The sequence below is a fragment of the Sinocyclocheilus grahami genome, unplaced genomic scaffold (assembly GCF_001515645.1).
Source record: "Sinocyclocheilus grahami isolate Dianchi unplaced genomic scaffold, SAMN03320097.WGS_v1.1 scaffold2.1, whole genome shotgun sequence".
NCBI classification, from domain to species: domain Eukaryota; kingdom Metazoa; phylum Chordata; class Actinopteri; order Cypriniformes; family Cyprinidae; genus Sinocyclocheilus; species Sinocyclocheilus grahami.
In genome coordinates this window covers 3,648,768-3,665,432 of record NW_015505181.1, presented here as the reverse complement: position 1 = coordinate 3,665,432, position 16,665 = coordinate 3,648,768, and the positions used below count along the sequence as shown (strand labels likewise).

The window sequence follows — 16,665 nt, the reverse complement described above, 5'->3', positions numbered from 1 at the left end:
ACGCAACTGAAATGTTCCCAAGTCCAGAAACGTAGCAAGGAAAAAAATAACAACTTTATTCAATAATTCGTCTCCTCCGCATCACCCTGGTGCCATTTTGGAGAATATCAAATGGACGTAAACAGCGTATGCTGTTCTGTGTCAGCGTATCCGTGTGATGCAGCTGACACAGAACAGCATACACTGTTTACATCCAGCTAATATTCTCCAAAATGGCACCAGGGTGATGCGGAGGAGACGGATTGTTGAATAAAGTTTTTTATTTATTTTTTTCATTTGCGCACAAAAAGTATTCTCGTAGCTTCGTATAATTGCGGATGAACCACTGATGTCACATGGATTATTTTACAGATCTCCTTGCTACGTTCTTGGTCTTGGGAACATTTCAGTTGCGTTGCTGTCTATGCAGGGTCAGACAGCTCTCAGATTCCATCAAAAAGGTCTCATGGGTTTGGAACGACATGAGAGTAATTAATGACAGAATTTTCATTTTTGGGTGAACTAACCATTTAATGCCGACCTTGCAACAAATGCAAACTACCTGCTCCAGACTCTTTAGGAAAACATCTAATATACTTGACCAGACTTGACCATTTTCTAACAAACAAAATTATATGCTGGACCAGGAAAAAACAGATTATTTGTTTAAGGGCAAAAGATTAAAATAATCTTCTGTGATATTTAAAAATGGCAGCAAGGTCACTGTAATATTGTTTTTCAAACTCAAAAAATAGAGATATCTAAATATATTTCAAATATAAAAAATGTAAAGAATCATTTTTCAAACTGACAAATAAGTAAACATCCAAAACGGTGTAATTATTGTTTAAAATGTAGTTTTGTTAACGAGTTGTTAATGAGAAAAATGAACAAGAAAAGCAATGTGTAAATGCACTTTAAATGTTTTAACAATAGTGTTTTTTTACATTTAACATTTTTAAATCTGAATTAAACAAACATCAAAAATCACACTATACAGTACATAAACACACTGTATGTTATAGATCACTTTTTTTTTTTTTCCCCACACGATAAAATGTTTTGTGATCCTGTCTAATATTACAAGATCAGTTATTTGCTATGCAGGTGGATTCAATTCTAGTGCATGTCTGTTTATTCTTTTCATTAAGAAAAATGCTACAAAATCAGATATTCATCATGGCGCTGAAAGTGAGTTTTGTCTGAAATATGGCCTAGCAGTTGACATGTTGAGTCTTGGTGCAGGAGATGCAGGTGTCCTTTTATTTTATTTTTTTAAATATTCATTAAGAAAAATGCTACAAGATCACATATTTACCATGGTGTTGAGAATGTGTTTGTGTGAGCCGCTGCTTAGCGGTTGACACGATGAGCCTTGGAGCTTATATAAGAGATGCAATTTCGATCCTCGCAATTTAATCTATTAATAAAACATTTACAAGGTCAGATCTTCACAATGGTGTTGAGAATGTTTGTGTGAACCGTGGCCTAGCTGTTGGCATGTGGAGCCTTGAATGTCAAGCTTGTGTCTTTTTGAACTATTCATTAAATGCTACGAGATCAGTTATTTATCATGATGACACTGAAAATGGCCTTCACTTTGAACCATGACCTAGCAATTTGCATGTTGATTTGTGGTGCTCATGCAAGGGATGCAGGTTTAATTCTGGCTTGTGTCCTTTTTTGAACTAATTATTAAAAAAATTCTATTTATTCATCATGGAGCTGAGAATGTGTTTGGGATGGAACTGTGGCCTTGCAGACTTGATGCACATGCAGGAAACGTGTGTTTGATTCTGGCTTGCATCATAATCCCCTTTTCTCCATCTCTCTCCTCAAATAACCTGTCTCCTACCTACTTTCACTGGGTTATATATTGAAAGCAGATGCACTGACAATAAATCTTCACACTTAATAACTTGCAACACCTGTTATAATCACTTCATAAAAAACATAAACTGAAGGCGCAAATGAGCAGCAAGCGTTATATTCAGAAGTCTTTTGTAGCCTGATGTGGAGCTCATAGAGGCACTAACTGTCCATTAGTCTGAGAGCCAGGAGGTTAATTAGTGTGAGTGATTGAGTGAAGGGACAGGAGGAGCGCTATGGCCGCCGTTCCACTGCAGCTCCTTCACGCAGAGACACAAGGACACTCCAAAAAACATCACTGGCTGAAAAGATGCCTTTGAATCGTCAGCATCCCTTGAGCTGCTCTCACAGTAATCACCGCCAATTAGGACAACAGCCTCGCTTGGAATTCACAAAAGATAACCATCAAGAAGTAAATAACCAAGGCTAGGCTTTTGGTCCACAGCTGTCCTGATGCAAAGTGAGCTGTTTGCGAACCTAAATCCTGTCATCTTATCAATTACAGATATACGGGTATACGGCAGACTGATATTTAACATTACATTAGTGATCAAATTAAATTTGACAGCATCTGTCTTGTAATGTCATAGCTGCGCCCTAATAACTAAACCAATTCAGTAATGTTCAATGAATTATTTACATAATTATAGCATTACTTAAAAGCAGCTTTTTAATCTGTAAAACAGCACCTTTTTGTGTGAGTCCAACTGAATTGTGTTCCTTTTCAAACAAAACATTTCAAAAGCAGAAGTCTGATCTGAAAAGTTCAAATAGGCTAAATGAATATCACGAACAAATAATATCGGTCTCTGCTGTTAGGTATATGTAAAACATTTTTAAATGTCAGTGGATGAAATATTAAATTATCAGTATGCTCACCAAGGCCACATATGCTTGATAATAATAATAATAATAATATACGAGTAATATTGTAAATTATTATTACAATTTAAAACAAATGTTTTCTATTTTACTATATTTTTTAAATGTAATTTATTCTTGTGATGGCAAAGTTGAATTTTCAGCAGTCATTACTCCCGTTTTCAGTGTCACATCCTTCAGAAATCATTCTGATATGTTTATTTGCTGCTCAAGAAACATTTCCTATTCTCAATGTAAAAATTCAGCTGTTTAATATTTTTGTGGAAATGTTTTTTGATGCATAGAAAATTCAAAAGAACAGCATTTATTTGGAATAATTTACTGTCACTTTTAATTAATGCATTCTTGCGGAGGAAAAGTATACAAATAAAAATGGTAGTATATACTATAATATACACAGATTACACACATATATAAACACTGCATATTATTAGAACTAGGGCTGTAAGTTTAACTCGTTAATTTGACTCAACTGATTATATTAAAAATGGTTCATTTAATTTGACATGCCATCTTACAAACGAGTAAGACACGACGCAACAACCAAACAAAGATGTCCATCTGATTCATAAATACATAGATATACCTGACTTTTTTGTATGATTTACTAAGAAATGAAAATATTCATAACATGCAGATGTTGACGTAAAGCTGAGTCATCTAAATTGCCATGGTATATTTAAATTGTCACTAAGTCACTACTAGACCAGACAGCACAACCTCAACAAGAAAAAGCAGACATATTTCACACACATTCAAAGTATACAAATGCAAACGGGTAGTACAAACAAAGATTTATAGGGCCTAAAAACTCAGGAGTAGCCTTAAAGGTTACATGCTATATTTTTAACTAAAGCTTTGAGGGATTCCTACAGAAAGAAACATCCATTTCAAAGAACATGAGGAGAACGTTGTCCTTTAAAAAAATCCAAATGAGCTTTCCAGCATAACAACGAAACAAAATCTGAGCCTTAGCGCTCCTCCGGATATCAATCCCAACATTAGACAACAACATGCTTATGCCAGCATATCAGAGATGCAGGCAGGATACGCTCACTCCATCAGAGCCGGGTTGACTTGACATGAAAACCACAGATATTCTAGTGTCTTCTAATCATGTGTCTCAGGTCTGAGAGGAAGTGGAGGACAGACAGAATGAGCTGAACTAGAGAGAATGGAGATGCGGATGGAAGCGATGGATATGAAAATGAAGGAGGGAGAAAAGAGGGAGAGAAAAAGAGATTGTGACAAAGCGAGAGAGACACAGAGATGGCGATAAGGTGAGAGGGAGAGACAGGAAGAGAGAGAGAGAGAGAGAGAGAGAGAGAGACTGTGAGCGGATAATTTGACCATCCCTTTCATTGTCATTGATAAACGATCTAAGTAGAGAAGCTCTAAGAAGCCCAGCGCACAAACACACTCGCAGGTTTAACTCCACGCCTGGTGTGTCTGCGTCTCCTCCTCGCTCGCTTTTCCCCGCCTGATGAAGAGCTGCAAGATCCTCACCACACATCTCTCCATTCAGTCACCTTTCACAGATCATCCTACAGCAATCGTGCAAGTGCAAAATTCAGTGCTCCTCTGTGTTTTATTTATATATAATTTTGCAGGAACACCAGCTTCTAGTGGTACGAAATCTCAGATCCTGCTGCTTCAGGTGGGTTTTGGTTTGGTAATCACTCTTCAGTCACTGATGAAAATGAGGACTGGTAATCTATTAATGTTATACACCCCCTTCCAAACCGGCACTGAAACAAAACTAAACTTTTCTTTCCCATCTGAAAACTTCCCAAACTTTCTATAAAAACACACTACCGGTCAAATGTTTGGGGTCAGTATTACTTTTTGAAAGTAATTAATACTGTTATTCAGCAAGGATGCATTATACTGATCAAAAGTGACCGTAAAGTTTTTTTTATTCCAAATAAATGCTGTTCTTTTGAACTTTATGCTCATAAAAGAATCCTGCACAACTGTTTTCAACATTGATAATAATAAGAAATGATTCTTGAGCTGCAAATCAGCATATTAAAATGATTTCTGAAGGATCATGTGATACTGAAGACTGGAGTAATGATGCTGGAGTAATTCTCTAATAACCAATACTCAAGTACAAAAAATGGCAAATTGAAGTGAATTTTCACTGACCAGAGGCATTTCGATTTCATATACATACACAATTGGTAATTAGGAAATATTAGTCAAATAGTGATCATATAATTTTGGCAAGAAAAAGTGTAAATCACTCACTGCAATTGGCTGGATAACTTTAGTTTGTTATTTTTAGCTTTAATGAGCTGTCTAAAACTGAACATTTACACAAAATTAGGGCTAAACAAGGAAACTGTACAACTCACTTTATTTACAGGCTTGCTTCTCAGTCAGTCGCCGGCAACGCTAAACTAGTATTAATACCTCTAAAAATCAATTAGGGAAAACTGAAAGGTGAAATTCTCTTTTCACCCCTAATAGTCTCTAGTGCTGTGTTCAATACATCGATACGATGTATCGATTCGTCACAGAGATTTGACGATACGAGTATCGATACAGCTGGCCCTGTATCGATATTGTGGCACGTGTGCAGCAGTGGACCAAATGAGGACTGGTAATCTATTAATGTTATACACCCCCTTCCAAACCGGCACTGAAACAAAACTAAACTTTTCTTTCCCATCTGAAAACTTCCCAAACTTTCTATAAAAACACACTACCGGTCAAATGTTTGGGGTCAGTATTACTTTTTGAAAGTAATTAATACTGTTATTCAGCAAGGATGCATTATACTGATCAAAAGTGACCGTAAAGTTTTTTTTATTCCAAATAAATGCTGTTCTTTTGAACTTTATGCTCATAAAAGAATCCTGCACAACTGTTTTCAACATTGATAATAATAAGAAATGATTCTTGAGCTGCAAATCAGCATATTAAAATGATTTCTGAAGGATCATGTGATACTGAAGACTGGAGTAATGATGCTGGAGTAATTCTCTAATAACCAATACTCAAGTACAAAAAATGGCAAATTGAAGTGAATTTTCACTGACCAGAGGCATTTCGATTTCATATACATACACAATTGGTAATTAGGAAATATTAGTCAAATAGTGATCATATAATTTTGGCAAGAAAAAGTGTAAATCACTCACTGCAATTGGCTGGATAACTTTAGTTTGTTATTTTTAGCTTTAATGAGCTGTCTAAAACTGAACATTTACACAAAATTAGGGCTAAACAAGGAAACTGTACAACTCACTTTATTTACAGGCTTGCTTCTCAGTCAGTCGCCGGCAACGCTAAACTAGTATTAATACCTCTAAAAATCAATTAGGGAAAACTGAAAGGTGAAATTCTCTTTTCACCCCTAATAGTCTCTAGTGCTGTGTTCAATACATCGATACGATGTATCGATTCGTCACAGAGATTTGACGATACGAGTATCGATACAGCTGGCCCTGTATCGATATTGTGGCACGTGTGCAGCAGTGGACCGCGCTTAATCTGAATACAAGAAAGAAAATTACGAGGTTTCTAAAAAATAATGAATAGAGCATAATATATAGGCTACAACAAGGTTTAATCTGGCCGCAGAGGAACATAACTGGGTTGCTTGATATAAAGAGACGTAATCCCCGAAACAGAGCTTCCCACTTGCGCAATACGAAAATATCTGCCAAGTGTAAATTTCGTCTAACAGTAGGGGGGGGACAATAAACAAAATTTCTCAAGAGCAATTTTTGAAGGGGACACAAATAATACAGCTAAAATTGTACTTGTAAGGATATTTATATACAGAGGAATGGCTTACTACTATTAGTGCAGCAGGGAGACCGTACCAAATTAGACAACTTAAAGCTGTTGTGGTCATGCCACAACAGAGGTCGTGTCTGTTGTAGACATTACTATCCGTCACAGTGTTGCCAAGTCCGCAGTTTTCCTGTGGAATTGGGCTACTTTATCACTGTTGCCGCGGGTTGTTTTTCACGTCCGAAGCGACCCCAATAATGTGTATTTTATCCCCCCGAATGCGATTTTTACCGGGGGACCCCCTCGAAACGTGGATAATTTTGGCTAGTTTTGAGTAGCAACTGGGAGGGTTTTGTTATGAAAATCTGGCAACCCTTTCCCTCAAGCAGGTAACATTATTGCTAACATAGCGGACTCATCGAAAAATACATTGGCATCATCTGTATTAAAGAGAAAATAATCACTTCATCCGATGTTTAAGTGAATATAATAGCCTTGACAGCCTTACTTACTGGAGTTCCACAACTATTGGCTTTGTTCTCTCTCACCGGACTCGTGTGTGTATAAGTGATGTAAAAGAGGAGAGCAGGCATTTGGACCAAAGCACTGTGAGGCAAGGGAGGGGGAGACTCAAAATGTTTCTAAACTTAAAACGCATTTTTGCCCCGTTTGTGTTGTTTTACTACTAACACAATTATTTAAAGTATAAAACATTGTTATTTACAATGCACAGTCTGGTTTTTAATCATATTTTTAGAGGGGACAACCTTCTTGTCCCTGACCTCCACTTCAATATTCTATTCTCAGAAAAGTGTAATTCATCAAGTGTTCATTTATGACACAAAGAGAGAGAGAGAGAGAGAGAGAGAGAGAGAGAGAGAGAGAGAGAAAGAGAGGCTGTGTATGTATGAATTATCACTGTTTTGCCGTGTTTCTCTATTAGCAGTGAAGCTGTGGCTCTAATTCCTTTAGAAACAATTATGTTATCAGCTCCTTGTTGAGAAAGATAATGTAGCTCTTTGTGGAATTGGGCTACTTTATCACTGTTGCCGCGGGTTGTTTTTCACGTCCGAAGCGACCCCAATAATGTGTATTTTATCCCCCCGAATGCGATTTTTACCGGGGGACCCCCTCGAAACGTGGATAATTTTGGCTAGTTTTGAGTAGCAACTGGGAGGGTTTTGTTATGAAAATCTGGCAACCCTTTCCCTCAAGCAGGTAACATTATTGCTAACATAGCGGACTCATCGAAAAATACATTGGCATCATCTGTATTAAAGAGAAAATAATCACTTCATCCGATGTTTAAGTGAATATAATAGCCTTGACAGCCTTACTTACTGGAGTTCCACAACTATTGGCTTTGTTCTCTCTCACCGGACTCGTGTGTGTATAAGTGATGTAAAAGAGGAGAGCAGGCATTTGGACCAAAGCACTGTGAGGCAAGGGAGGGGGAGACTCAAAATGTTTCTAAACTTAAAACGCATTTTTGCCCCGTTTGTGTTGTTTTACTACTAACACAATTATTTAAAGTATAAAACATTGTTATTTACAATGCACAGTCTGGTTTTTAATCATATTTTTAGAGGGGACAACCTTCTTGTCCCTGACCTCCACTTCAATATTCTATTCTCAGAAAAGTGTAATTCATCAAGTGTTCATTTATGACACAAAGAGAGAGAGAGAGAGAGAGAGAGAGAGAGAGAGAGAGAGAGAAAGAGAGGCTGTGTATGTATGAATTATCACTGTTTTGCCGTGTTTCTCTATTAGCAGTGAAGCTGTGGCTCTAATTCCTTTAGAAACAATTATGTTATCAGCTCCTTGTTGAGAAAGATAATGTAGCTCTTTAAAATTGCGGGCCACTCTAAAAAGTTTGTTCCTGAATGTCTGAGTGCGACCGCAACGTGATCAGTTTGAGTGACTGAGCGTGTGTGCGTTAGATACAGTGAAGACAGTGCATTAGTTTAGAACTGTTCTATTTTTAATTTTTTTAACGTAGAGAGCGTGTTAATTTGTGCAATGATGACTTACCAGCAATGTAAATATGATCTTTTAAATATATATTCGAATGAGTTCATTACAATATAAATTTATTAGAACGAGTATATTATTATTTATGGGCTTAAAAACAAGATGCAAACAATCAGAATATTGTACCTGGTGGGGCCGCCCAATGTAAACATGAAACATATGCCATTACCTATATTGTACTGTGGTACAGTTATGGAGGCCCTTCATAATGCAAAGGTCAACTGCCTGATCTGCCTATAGTTATAAATGGCACTGTAGTGTTTAATAAACAGCTGTTTTACTAAATTCTGCTGAGGTGAAATTCAGTGCAGTCCTGTATGGTGAATTGGTGATACATATCATAACGTGACTTTGCTGGTGATACACAGCCCTAGTCTCCCATCTACCTCTCTGTGTTTATATTGTTTCAGTTCAGCTGATAACCAAGAGCTGTACAAGCTTTAAAATGACAGTTCACCCAAAAACATTCTGCTATCATTTACTCACCCTCATGTTGTATCAAACCTGTCTGATTTTCCTTCTTCCGTGGAACATAATAGAAGATATTTTGAGAAATGTTTTTTTGTCTATACAGTCAATGGTCATTAAAATGGTTTGGTTACCAACATCCTTCAAAAAAGTTTACAGAAGAAAGAAAGTCATAGAGGTTTGTAACACCATGAGAGTGAATAAATGACATTTTTTCATTTTTAAGTGAACTCTCTTTTAAATCAGTATGAATATATTATATTAATACAATACATAGATGTGTGTCAGACTCTGTTCCGTGTCTGTGTGTGTTTTCTTCCCCTACGTGCTCCATGTTACGTTTTTGTCCTTATTTGGTTATCTTCCTGTTACTGTCATCATAGTTCATTAGCTTCTCCCCGTGTCTCATTATTTTATCCTCCTCACCTGTTTGCCCCTCGTTATCTGCCCTATTTGAGTTCTAGCCCGTTCTGTTCTCCTTCGTCCGGAATTGTATATGTCTACCCTTGCTACGTGTGTTTTCCTTGTTCCCTGGATTTGATTAAAACCTATATGTTTGAATTCCGCTCCTCGTCTCCACGCTCCTTCGTCTCCGAGTTCCTCACAGTAGCATACCATGACAACATGAATGTTTTAAGCATATTTTCTTTTCCTCAAATATCCTGCAGGCCAGGTTGATAACCCTTTCCTGACTATACAATAACATAATAGAGCACAAGAGTGCTCTTAAGCTAAAGCATAGAAGCAATAACGTCCACATACGCAGCACAACATATGCCGCTTTCAATACATACTCACACATAAATATTTTAGGTGTAGACAAAGCTGAAACTGAAACTTAAATCTTGATAAAGATGTGTTCGATGCTTTGGCTTTCCTCTGACCTGAGAACAGTCCTGCTTAATTAATTCTGAATTTAAATAAAAGACACTGATAACAGCTCAACAGAAAACCAGCAATGATTTCAGCCCATACAGGCAAAAAGGTGTTGTTTTTCGTATTATGTAAGCCTAAGGTTGACATATCTGACAGATTCCTGTGCGACGACTTTGGTCTTTCAAGACATAAGGTTTATGCTTTACCACTTTACTCTAAATTGTTCAATGGAGCAGCGGTGCACATGATAGCTCTATTGTTTGTCAATGCAAATGCACATGCACTGTTAGATAAATGCCCTGACAGGTACAGTATCTCACACTTCCTATACTAACAGAAAAGAGCAATAAAGAGGCCTGGCGATGACATGTTTATAAACCTCACGGCAACTAAGTATAAAGCTAAGATCTTTTAGAATGATCTGTCAAGTAAAGAGATTCAAACGTAGTACATTTAAAAACAGCCGTGATGGTCACTGTAAGATGTCTACAGTGCGTTACTAAAACACTAGTTACACATATTTAATTTACAAGAGGAGGATTAAAAATCTGATTGACAACTACCTTGATCATTAGACACATAAATGATACAGCTGAGTCACTTATATTCATTTAAATCTAAGTAGGATCTAACACAGTCGGCTCGCAAAATAAAAATAGGGTTATCAGAACTTTAACATGAAACAGCTAGTTAACAAATATTTAATAATTATAAATGAAATACTGATTTGAGCGTAAATTCTTTTATTATATGCGATGAAAAAGGTCACTGAGGTGTCCGGGAACACTAAAGAAAATCTCGGCCGGTCCGTGTTTAAATTAGACCATTTCCTATACTTATTAAAAGGATACTTACCAAAATGAGCAAATACTTGGGCATTACACATTGAATTTGTATTTATACACAAGTATTCCAGAGAGTCATGTAATAATATATAGTTCTACATATGGTTCAGATTTCATAATTCTGACATTTAAACAATTACTGTATCATAAAATGTGTGACTACAAGAAACTTATCCAAAAATATTAGCCTTGTAGGTTTCGGTTCAAATGTCATAACAGTGTTTGAACATATTTAACACATTTCAAACATGACAATTACATGCATATAGCATGTATTATACTCATACTACTTTCATTTCATTTCAATTCAAACTCACAAGTTCCAACATGCAACCCAGACCTGTATAGTAACGAATGTTTCTACAGTCATGTAAACATGCATATAACAGCTCGTTTTTAACGCCTGTTATAACTATCGTAATAACAGTTTTCAGGGCTAGTACTGTCAAGTCAGCTGCACTTGTTTCACGGTGAGCCGGTGCGTGAAAAGTGTGCACACAGCACCAAAACAAAAACACACCTTTGACCAGAGAAAGCAACACTACTTACCGTCTCCGCAGAGTCTCATGGCTTCGCGATTTTTCCCGCACTCTTTCAAACTTTCTTCCAATTCTGTACCTGAGGAAGCGATTTGGATCGTGTTACATAAATAGTTACACTTGCTGGCTTGTTCTCGCGTTTCTTAACATTTCAAAACTGCACGCAATCGGGCAAACGCTCGCGATCTGACGCGGCTTGCCCGCTGAAACGCAATGGCCGACGGCGGCCGATCAACTCACCGTCGCTCCCGTAGAGTTTCACAGCATCGACCCAGCTGCTCCAAGGCTGTCCCAGCATTATTTCAGGACTAGGCAGGGATCTGCGCTCCGCAACAGTCGCCATTGCTGTGGAGGCTTCTCCCCGCTGCTTCAGCTGCCTGGCCGCTCTGCGCTGCTGCTGCTGCTCCCCCCTGACGTCATCATCGGCCCTTTCCGACATTCTTTCCGCTACAATGTAACAACACAGCAGTGAGCGCTTAAAGGCGGCCGAACGGATTCCTTCAATGAATGACATTGAGCCGAATACGCGATTCACTCACTAGCGAGCGAGCTCGGCTGTCTTTCGTTCTCCGATGCGTGCCGCACGAGGCAGCGTGTCACGAAACACACGTTAAGAGCAGATTACGGAGATAAAAGTTTAAGGACGACCTCAAAACTTCCTTTCACTGAAGCGAATGTGCGAAATAGTAAGGAAATCTGGGAGGAATGTTTACTTTATTATGCTGTCACACACATATTAAAAACGTATATCTTAATATGTTTTAATTAAAAAGGTGAATCAATCGGCTCGGGAATTCCTCATTACATGAAAATACTTTTTTTTCTGGGTAATAAAAAAAGATACCTACTCCTTTGTATGACTTTGTTTGACCTAGAACAAAAGTAACCCATTTAATCCCACTAGTAATATTTGTGACCGACATGTAGGGTCTTTTGAATATAAAGGGTCTAAAATATGTTGCCCATGTGTTTTTATACAGAGTTATCAAATAGAAATAAAAATGCAGACTATCTTGATTTCACTTTAACATTTTTGCAAGACGGATGTAAATAGTTACAAGACCAGAGCCGTTTCATTTCAGTTTGTCCATCTGAAAGGAAGCATGTAAAACAGTTCCTATAGATAAAACTACCCTATCTGAAACATATTTACAGTGGGGAAAAAAAGTAATTAGTCAGCCACCAATTGTGCAAGTTCTCCCACTTAAAAAGATGAGAGAGGCCTGTAATTTTCATCATAGGTATACCTCAACTATGATTATATTTAAATTATGTATTATTATTATTACTACTGTATCATTAAAGGGAGAGTTTCCCCAAAAATTAGTAAGTTTGGTTACATTCTTCAAAATAACTTTTTTTTAAAAGAACTTCATGTTCAACAGAAGAAATTCAGAAATTCATACAGATTTGGAACAACATGAGGGCGAGTAAGTAATGATAAAATTTTCACTTTTCACTATCCCTTTAAGATGACCTTTTCATATAAAAATTGTTATCAATACATGTAAACATGTTAAGGGTCACACTTATGACCAGTAAGGAAAGTCAGAGTCCTAGTTTGACTGACTGATTCACATTATAAATGGTTACATTAAAAAGCAAAGTAAAAGTCAAAAGAAATATGCCTATTCTTAGATATACTGTGTGTATGTATGTATGTATGTATGTATGTATGTATATATGTATATATACTTTCCGTACCCACTGTATATATATATATATATGTTGTTTGCCACTTTCTGATGGATCTTACTCAGCAAATTGATGAATAAATAAAATAAATAGTAGTTTCCCGCCAGTTACAATTATTACCAGAAATAAAACAAATACAGTACTTTCACTTCCAATTTTTTTCAGTGCATGCAGTTTGTTACACTGAGATTTCCAAGGAGCAAAACAAATGTGTTCACTTAAAAAAAGAACGAGAATTAAAGCGGTTAAGACAATAGTGCATTTGGCAAACAATGGAGAGATGTCTACATGGCAAGTTAGCAGGCCATTTTAATGACAGTCATGGATTAATCATTTAATGCACTGAGCATTGTTTTCTCACACTGGTATTAAGCATATCTAGATTTGACATATTTAACAGTAGTTTATCTAAAGAACAATCGGACTCAGTTGAGCGAACCTGCATTGCTGCAATTCTTTACCAAACGTTGCAAATTTTCACTATCTGGTTGATAATTAAAGTTAGGGGTATAGTTAAAGACTATGTTTTATATATATATATTTACATTTAGCAGACGCTTTTATCCAAAGCGACTTACAAATGAGGACAATCAAGCAATCAAAACTAACAAAAGAGCAACAATATGTAAGTGCAAATGACAAGTCTCGGTTAGCCTAACGCAGTACACGTAGCAAGGTTTATATATATATATATATCAACAATATATGTGCAAATGACAAGTCTCAGTTAGTCTAACACAGTACACGTAGCAAGGTGTTTATATATATTATACACACACACAAACAAAGAAAAACAAGTAGATAGAATAGAAAAAATAGAAAGCTAGTGTTTTTTTTTTATAAAAAAGAAGATAAATAAAGTAGAATTAAAATAGAATAGGAAGTGTTTGAGGGTCAAATAAAGATCGTTTTTGAAGATGGCTAAGGACTGAGTTGGGCAGGTCATTCCACCAGGAGGGAACAGTTAATGAAAAAGTCAGTGAAAGTGATGTTGTGCCTCTTTGAGATGGCACAATAATGCATCGTTCTTTTGCAGGACGCAAGCTTCTAGATGGCACATAATTCTGAAGTAATGAATTTAGGTAAAGGAGTGCAGAGCCAGTGGTGGTTTTGTAGGCAAACATTAATGCCTTGAATTTTATACGAGCAGCTACTGGTAGCCAGTGCAAATTGATAAACAGAGGTGTGACGTGCATTCTTTTCGGCTCATTAAAGATTAATCTTGCAGCGGCATTTTGGATTAATTGTAGAGGTTTGATAGAAGTGGCTGGAAGACCTGCCAAAAGAGCATTGCAATAGTCCAGCCTGGATAGAACAAGAGCTTGAACAAGGAGTTGTGTTGCATGTTCTGAAAGAAAGGGCCTGATCTTCCTAATGTTGTATAAAGCAAATCTGCAGAACCGGGCAGTTTTAGCAATGTGGTCTGAGAAATTCAGCTTATCAATCACAACTCCAAGGTTTCTAGCTGTTTTTGAAGGAGTTATGGTTTGTGATTGGTTTTACATGGTAAAGTGATGGGTTTGTTGAAACCCCAAGCAGTTCTGTCTTAGCCAGGTTGAGTTGAAGATGATGGTCTGTCATCCAACAAGAAATGTCTGTCAGACATGCTGAGATGCGAGCAGCTATTGTCGAATCATCAGGATGGAATGAGAGGTAGAGGTGAGTGTCATCAGCATAGCAGTGATATGAAAAGCCATGTTTCTGAATGACAGAACTTAGTGATGCCATGTAGACAGAGAAGAGAAGTAGTCCGAGAACTGAGCCCTGAGGCACCCCAGTATCTTGATGTTGCGACTTGGACACCTCACCTCTCCAAGATACCTTGAAGGACCTATCTGAGAGGTAAGACTCAAACCACTGGCGTGCAGTTCCTGAGATGCCATTTTCCAATAGGGTTGACAGGAGAATCTGGTGGTTCACCGTATCAAAAGCAGCGGACAGATCCAGCAAGATAAGTATAGAAGATTTGGAAGCTGCTCTTGCCAGTCTTAGGGCTTCAACAACTGAGAGCAAGGCAGTCTCGGTCGAATGTCCACTTCTGAAGCCAGGCCGGTTGCTGTCGAGGAGGTTGTTCTGTGTGAGAAAGGCAGAGACTTGGTTGAACACAGCTCGATCAAGTGTTTTTGCAATGAAAAGAAGAAGGGAAACCGGTCTGTAGTTCCAGTGTGAAGGGATATGTTAATGATGTGAGTGAGTGCAGGTACAACTACAGGAGAAATGGCTTGAAGGAGATGAGATGGAATAGGATCAAGCAGACAAGTAGTAGGATGATTGGAAAGGATGAGTTTAAAGACTTCTGCCTCAGAGAGTGGAGAAAAGGATGAAAATTAGTGTATGTTTGCTGGTAAGATGTGTTTGACAGTTTGTGTTGTGGCAAATTGTGCACTGAGATTTGTAATTTTATTAATGAAGAATGTGGCAAAGTCATCAGCTGTTAGAGTTGATGAAGGAGGGGGAGGACAAAGGAGGGAGGATAATATTTTAAAGAGCATGCGAGAGTTAGGCGAATTGTTAATTTTGTTGTGATAGTATGTCTTTTTAGAAGTGGAGACATTAGCAGAGAATGAAGAGAGGAGTGATCGATATATATTAAGGTCAGTAGGATTTTGTGATCTGCGCCATACACTTTCTGCAGCTCTGAGCATTGAACGATGCTCACGGAGATCACATCAGATAGCCAAGGGGCAGAAGAGGTGGTACGAGCTGGCCTGCAAGACAAGGGGCAGACAGTGTCTAAACAAGACGTAAGAGTGGAGCAGAAAGTATCAGTAGCACTGTTAACATCAAGAGATGATAACGGTTCAGGGGAAGGAAGCGAAGATGAAACCATAGCAGATAGCCGGGAGGGTGAGAGCGAGCGTAGGTTATGCCGAAAAGTGACGTGTAGTGGTATGTGTTGTGTCAAGAACCATGTTGAGTTTAAGAGTGAGGAGGAAGTGATACGAGGTGTGCAGTGGAGTAACCAGTACATGATCAGTGGAGCAGTGTCGTGTGTAAATAAGGTCCAGTTGGTTGCCTGATTTGTGAGTAGCCGTAGTTAACACTCACTTGAGATCAAAAGAGGCAATCAAGATCAAGAGCCAAGCATAACTAGGGGAGTACCATCCTCAGGAAAGGTTGGGATCAGCACATCTATTTCTTCCACAAAGTTACCTAGTGGCCCAGGGGGTCGATAAACAACTATAAAATGGATTTTAAGAGGGTGGGTAATAGTGGCTGAATGTGATTCAAAGGAGCTGTTGATACTCAAGAGATGGTGTAGCATTGTCCTCTGGTTTGATCCAGGTCTCTGTCAGGGGCATGATGTTTAGTCTTGAATGACTAGTAATAGAAGTGTAGCGTCTGGACCACTCAAACACACAATATATATTTTGTTATCTAGATTTAACAAATACTCTGTAACACCCCAGGAAGCCGAACAGGCCCCTGGTTCCATGGTAACCCTGACACCCGATACATTTATGACCTCCTAAGTGCGCAGGTTGTTAGGATTGCGCTGCCTACAATGTGTGATGCGTGGTTTGCGAGTGGTAGTGATAGTAAGGATCTGGAAACACATAGTAAGAATTGGTTATTAAAAACTGAAAACAGAAGGGAAACAAGTAGTAGGAAATGTATTCAGACCCCCTTAAATTTTTCACTCTTTGTTATATTGCAGCCATTTGCTAAAATCATTTAAGTTCATTTTTTTTCCTCATTAATGTACACACAGGACCCCATATTGACAGAAAAACACA

The 16,665-nt window shown here is 37.8% G+C and overlaps 1 protein-coding gene across 3 annotated transcripts in view; it reads right to left on the bottom strand.

Annotated features, from left to right (window-relative positions):
• The window catches only part of LOC107550752 (ataxin-7-like), a 43,631-nt gene that overhangs the window by 18,872 nt on the left and 8,094 nt on the right, over positions 1–16,665 (bottom strand). For 2 of the 3 annotated variants that reach the window (XM_016232316.1, XM_016232233.1), the window contains exons 3-4: positions 11,474–11,680; positions 11,244–11,312 (exon numbers count right to left, since the gene is read on the bottom strand). In XM_016232316.1, the coding sequence (XP_016087802.1) occupies positions 11,244–11,312; positions 11,474–11,672 (268 nt within the window). In that variant the 5' untranslated portion in view covers positions 11,673–11,680. Of the gene's footprint in view, positions 1–11,243; positions 11,313–11,473; positions 11,834–16,665 lie in introns of those variants that run through there. The other variant, XM_016232157.1, reaches the window with a different exon arrangement.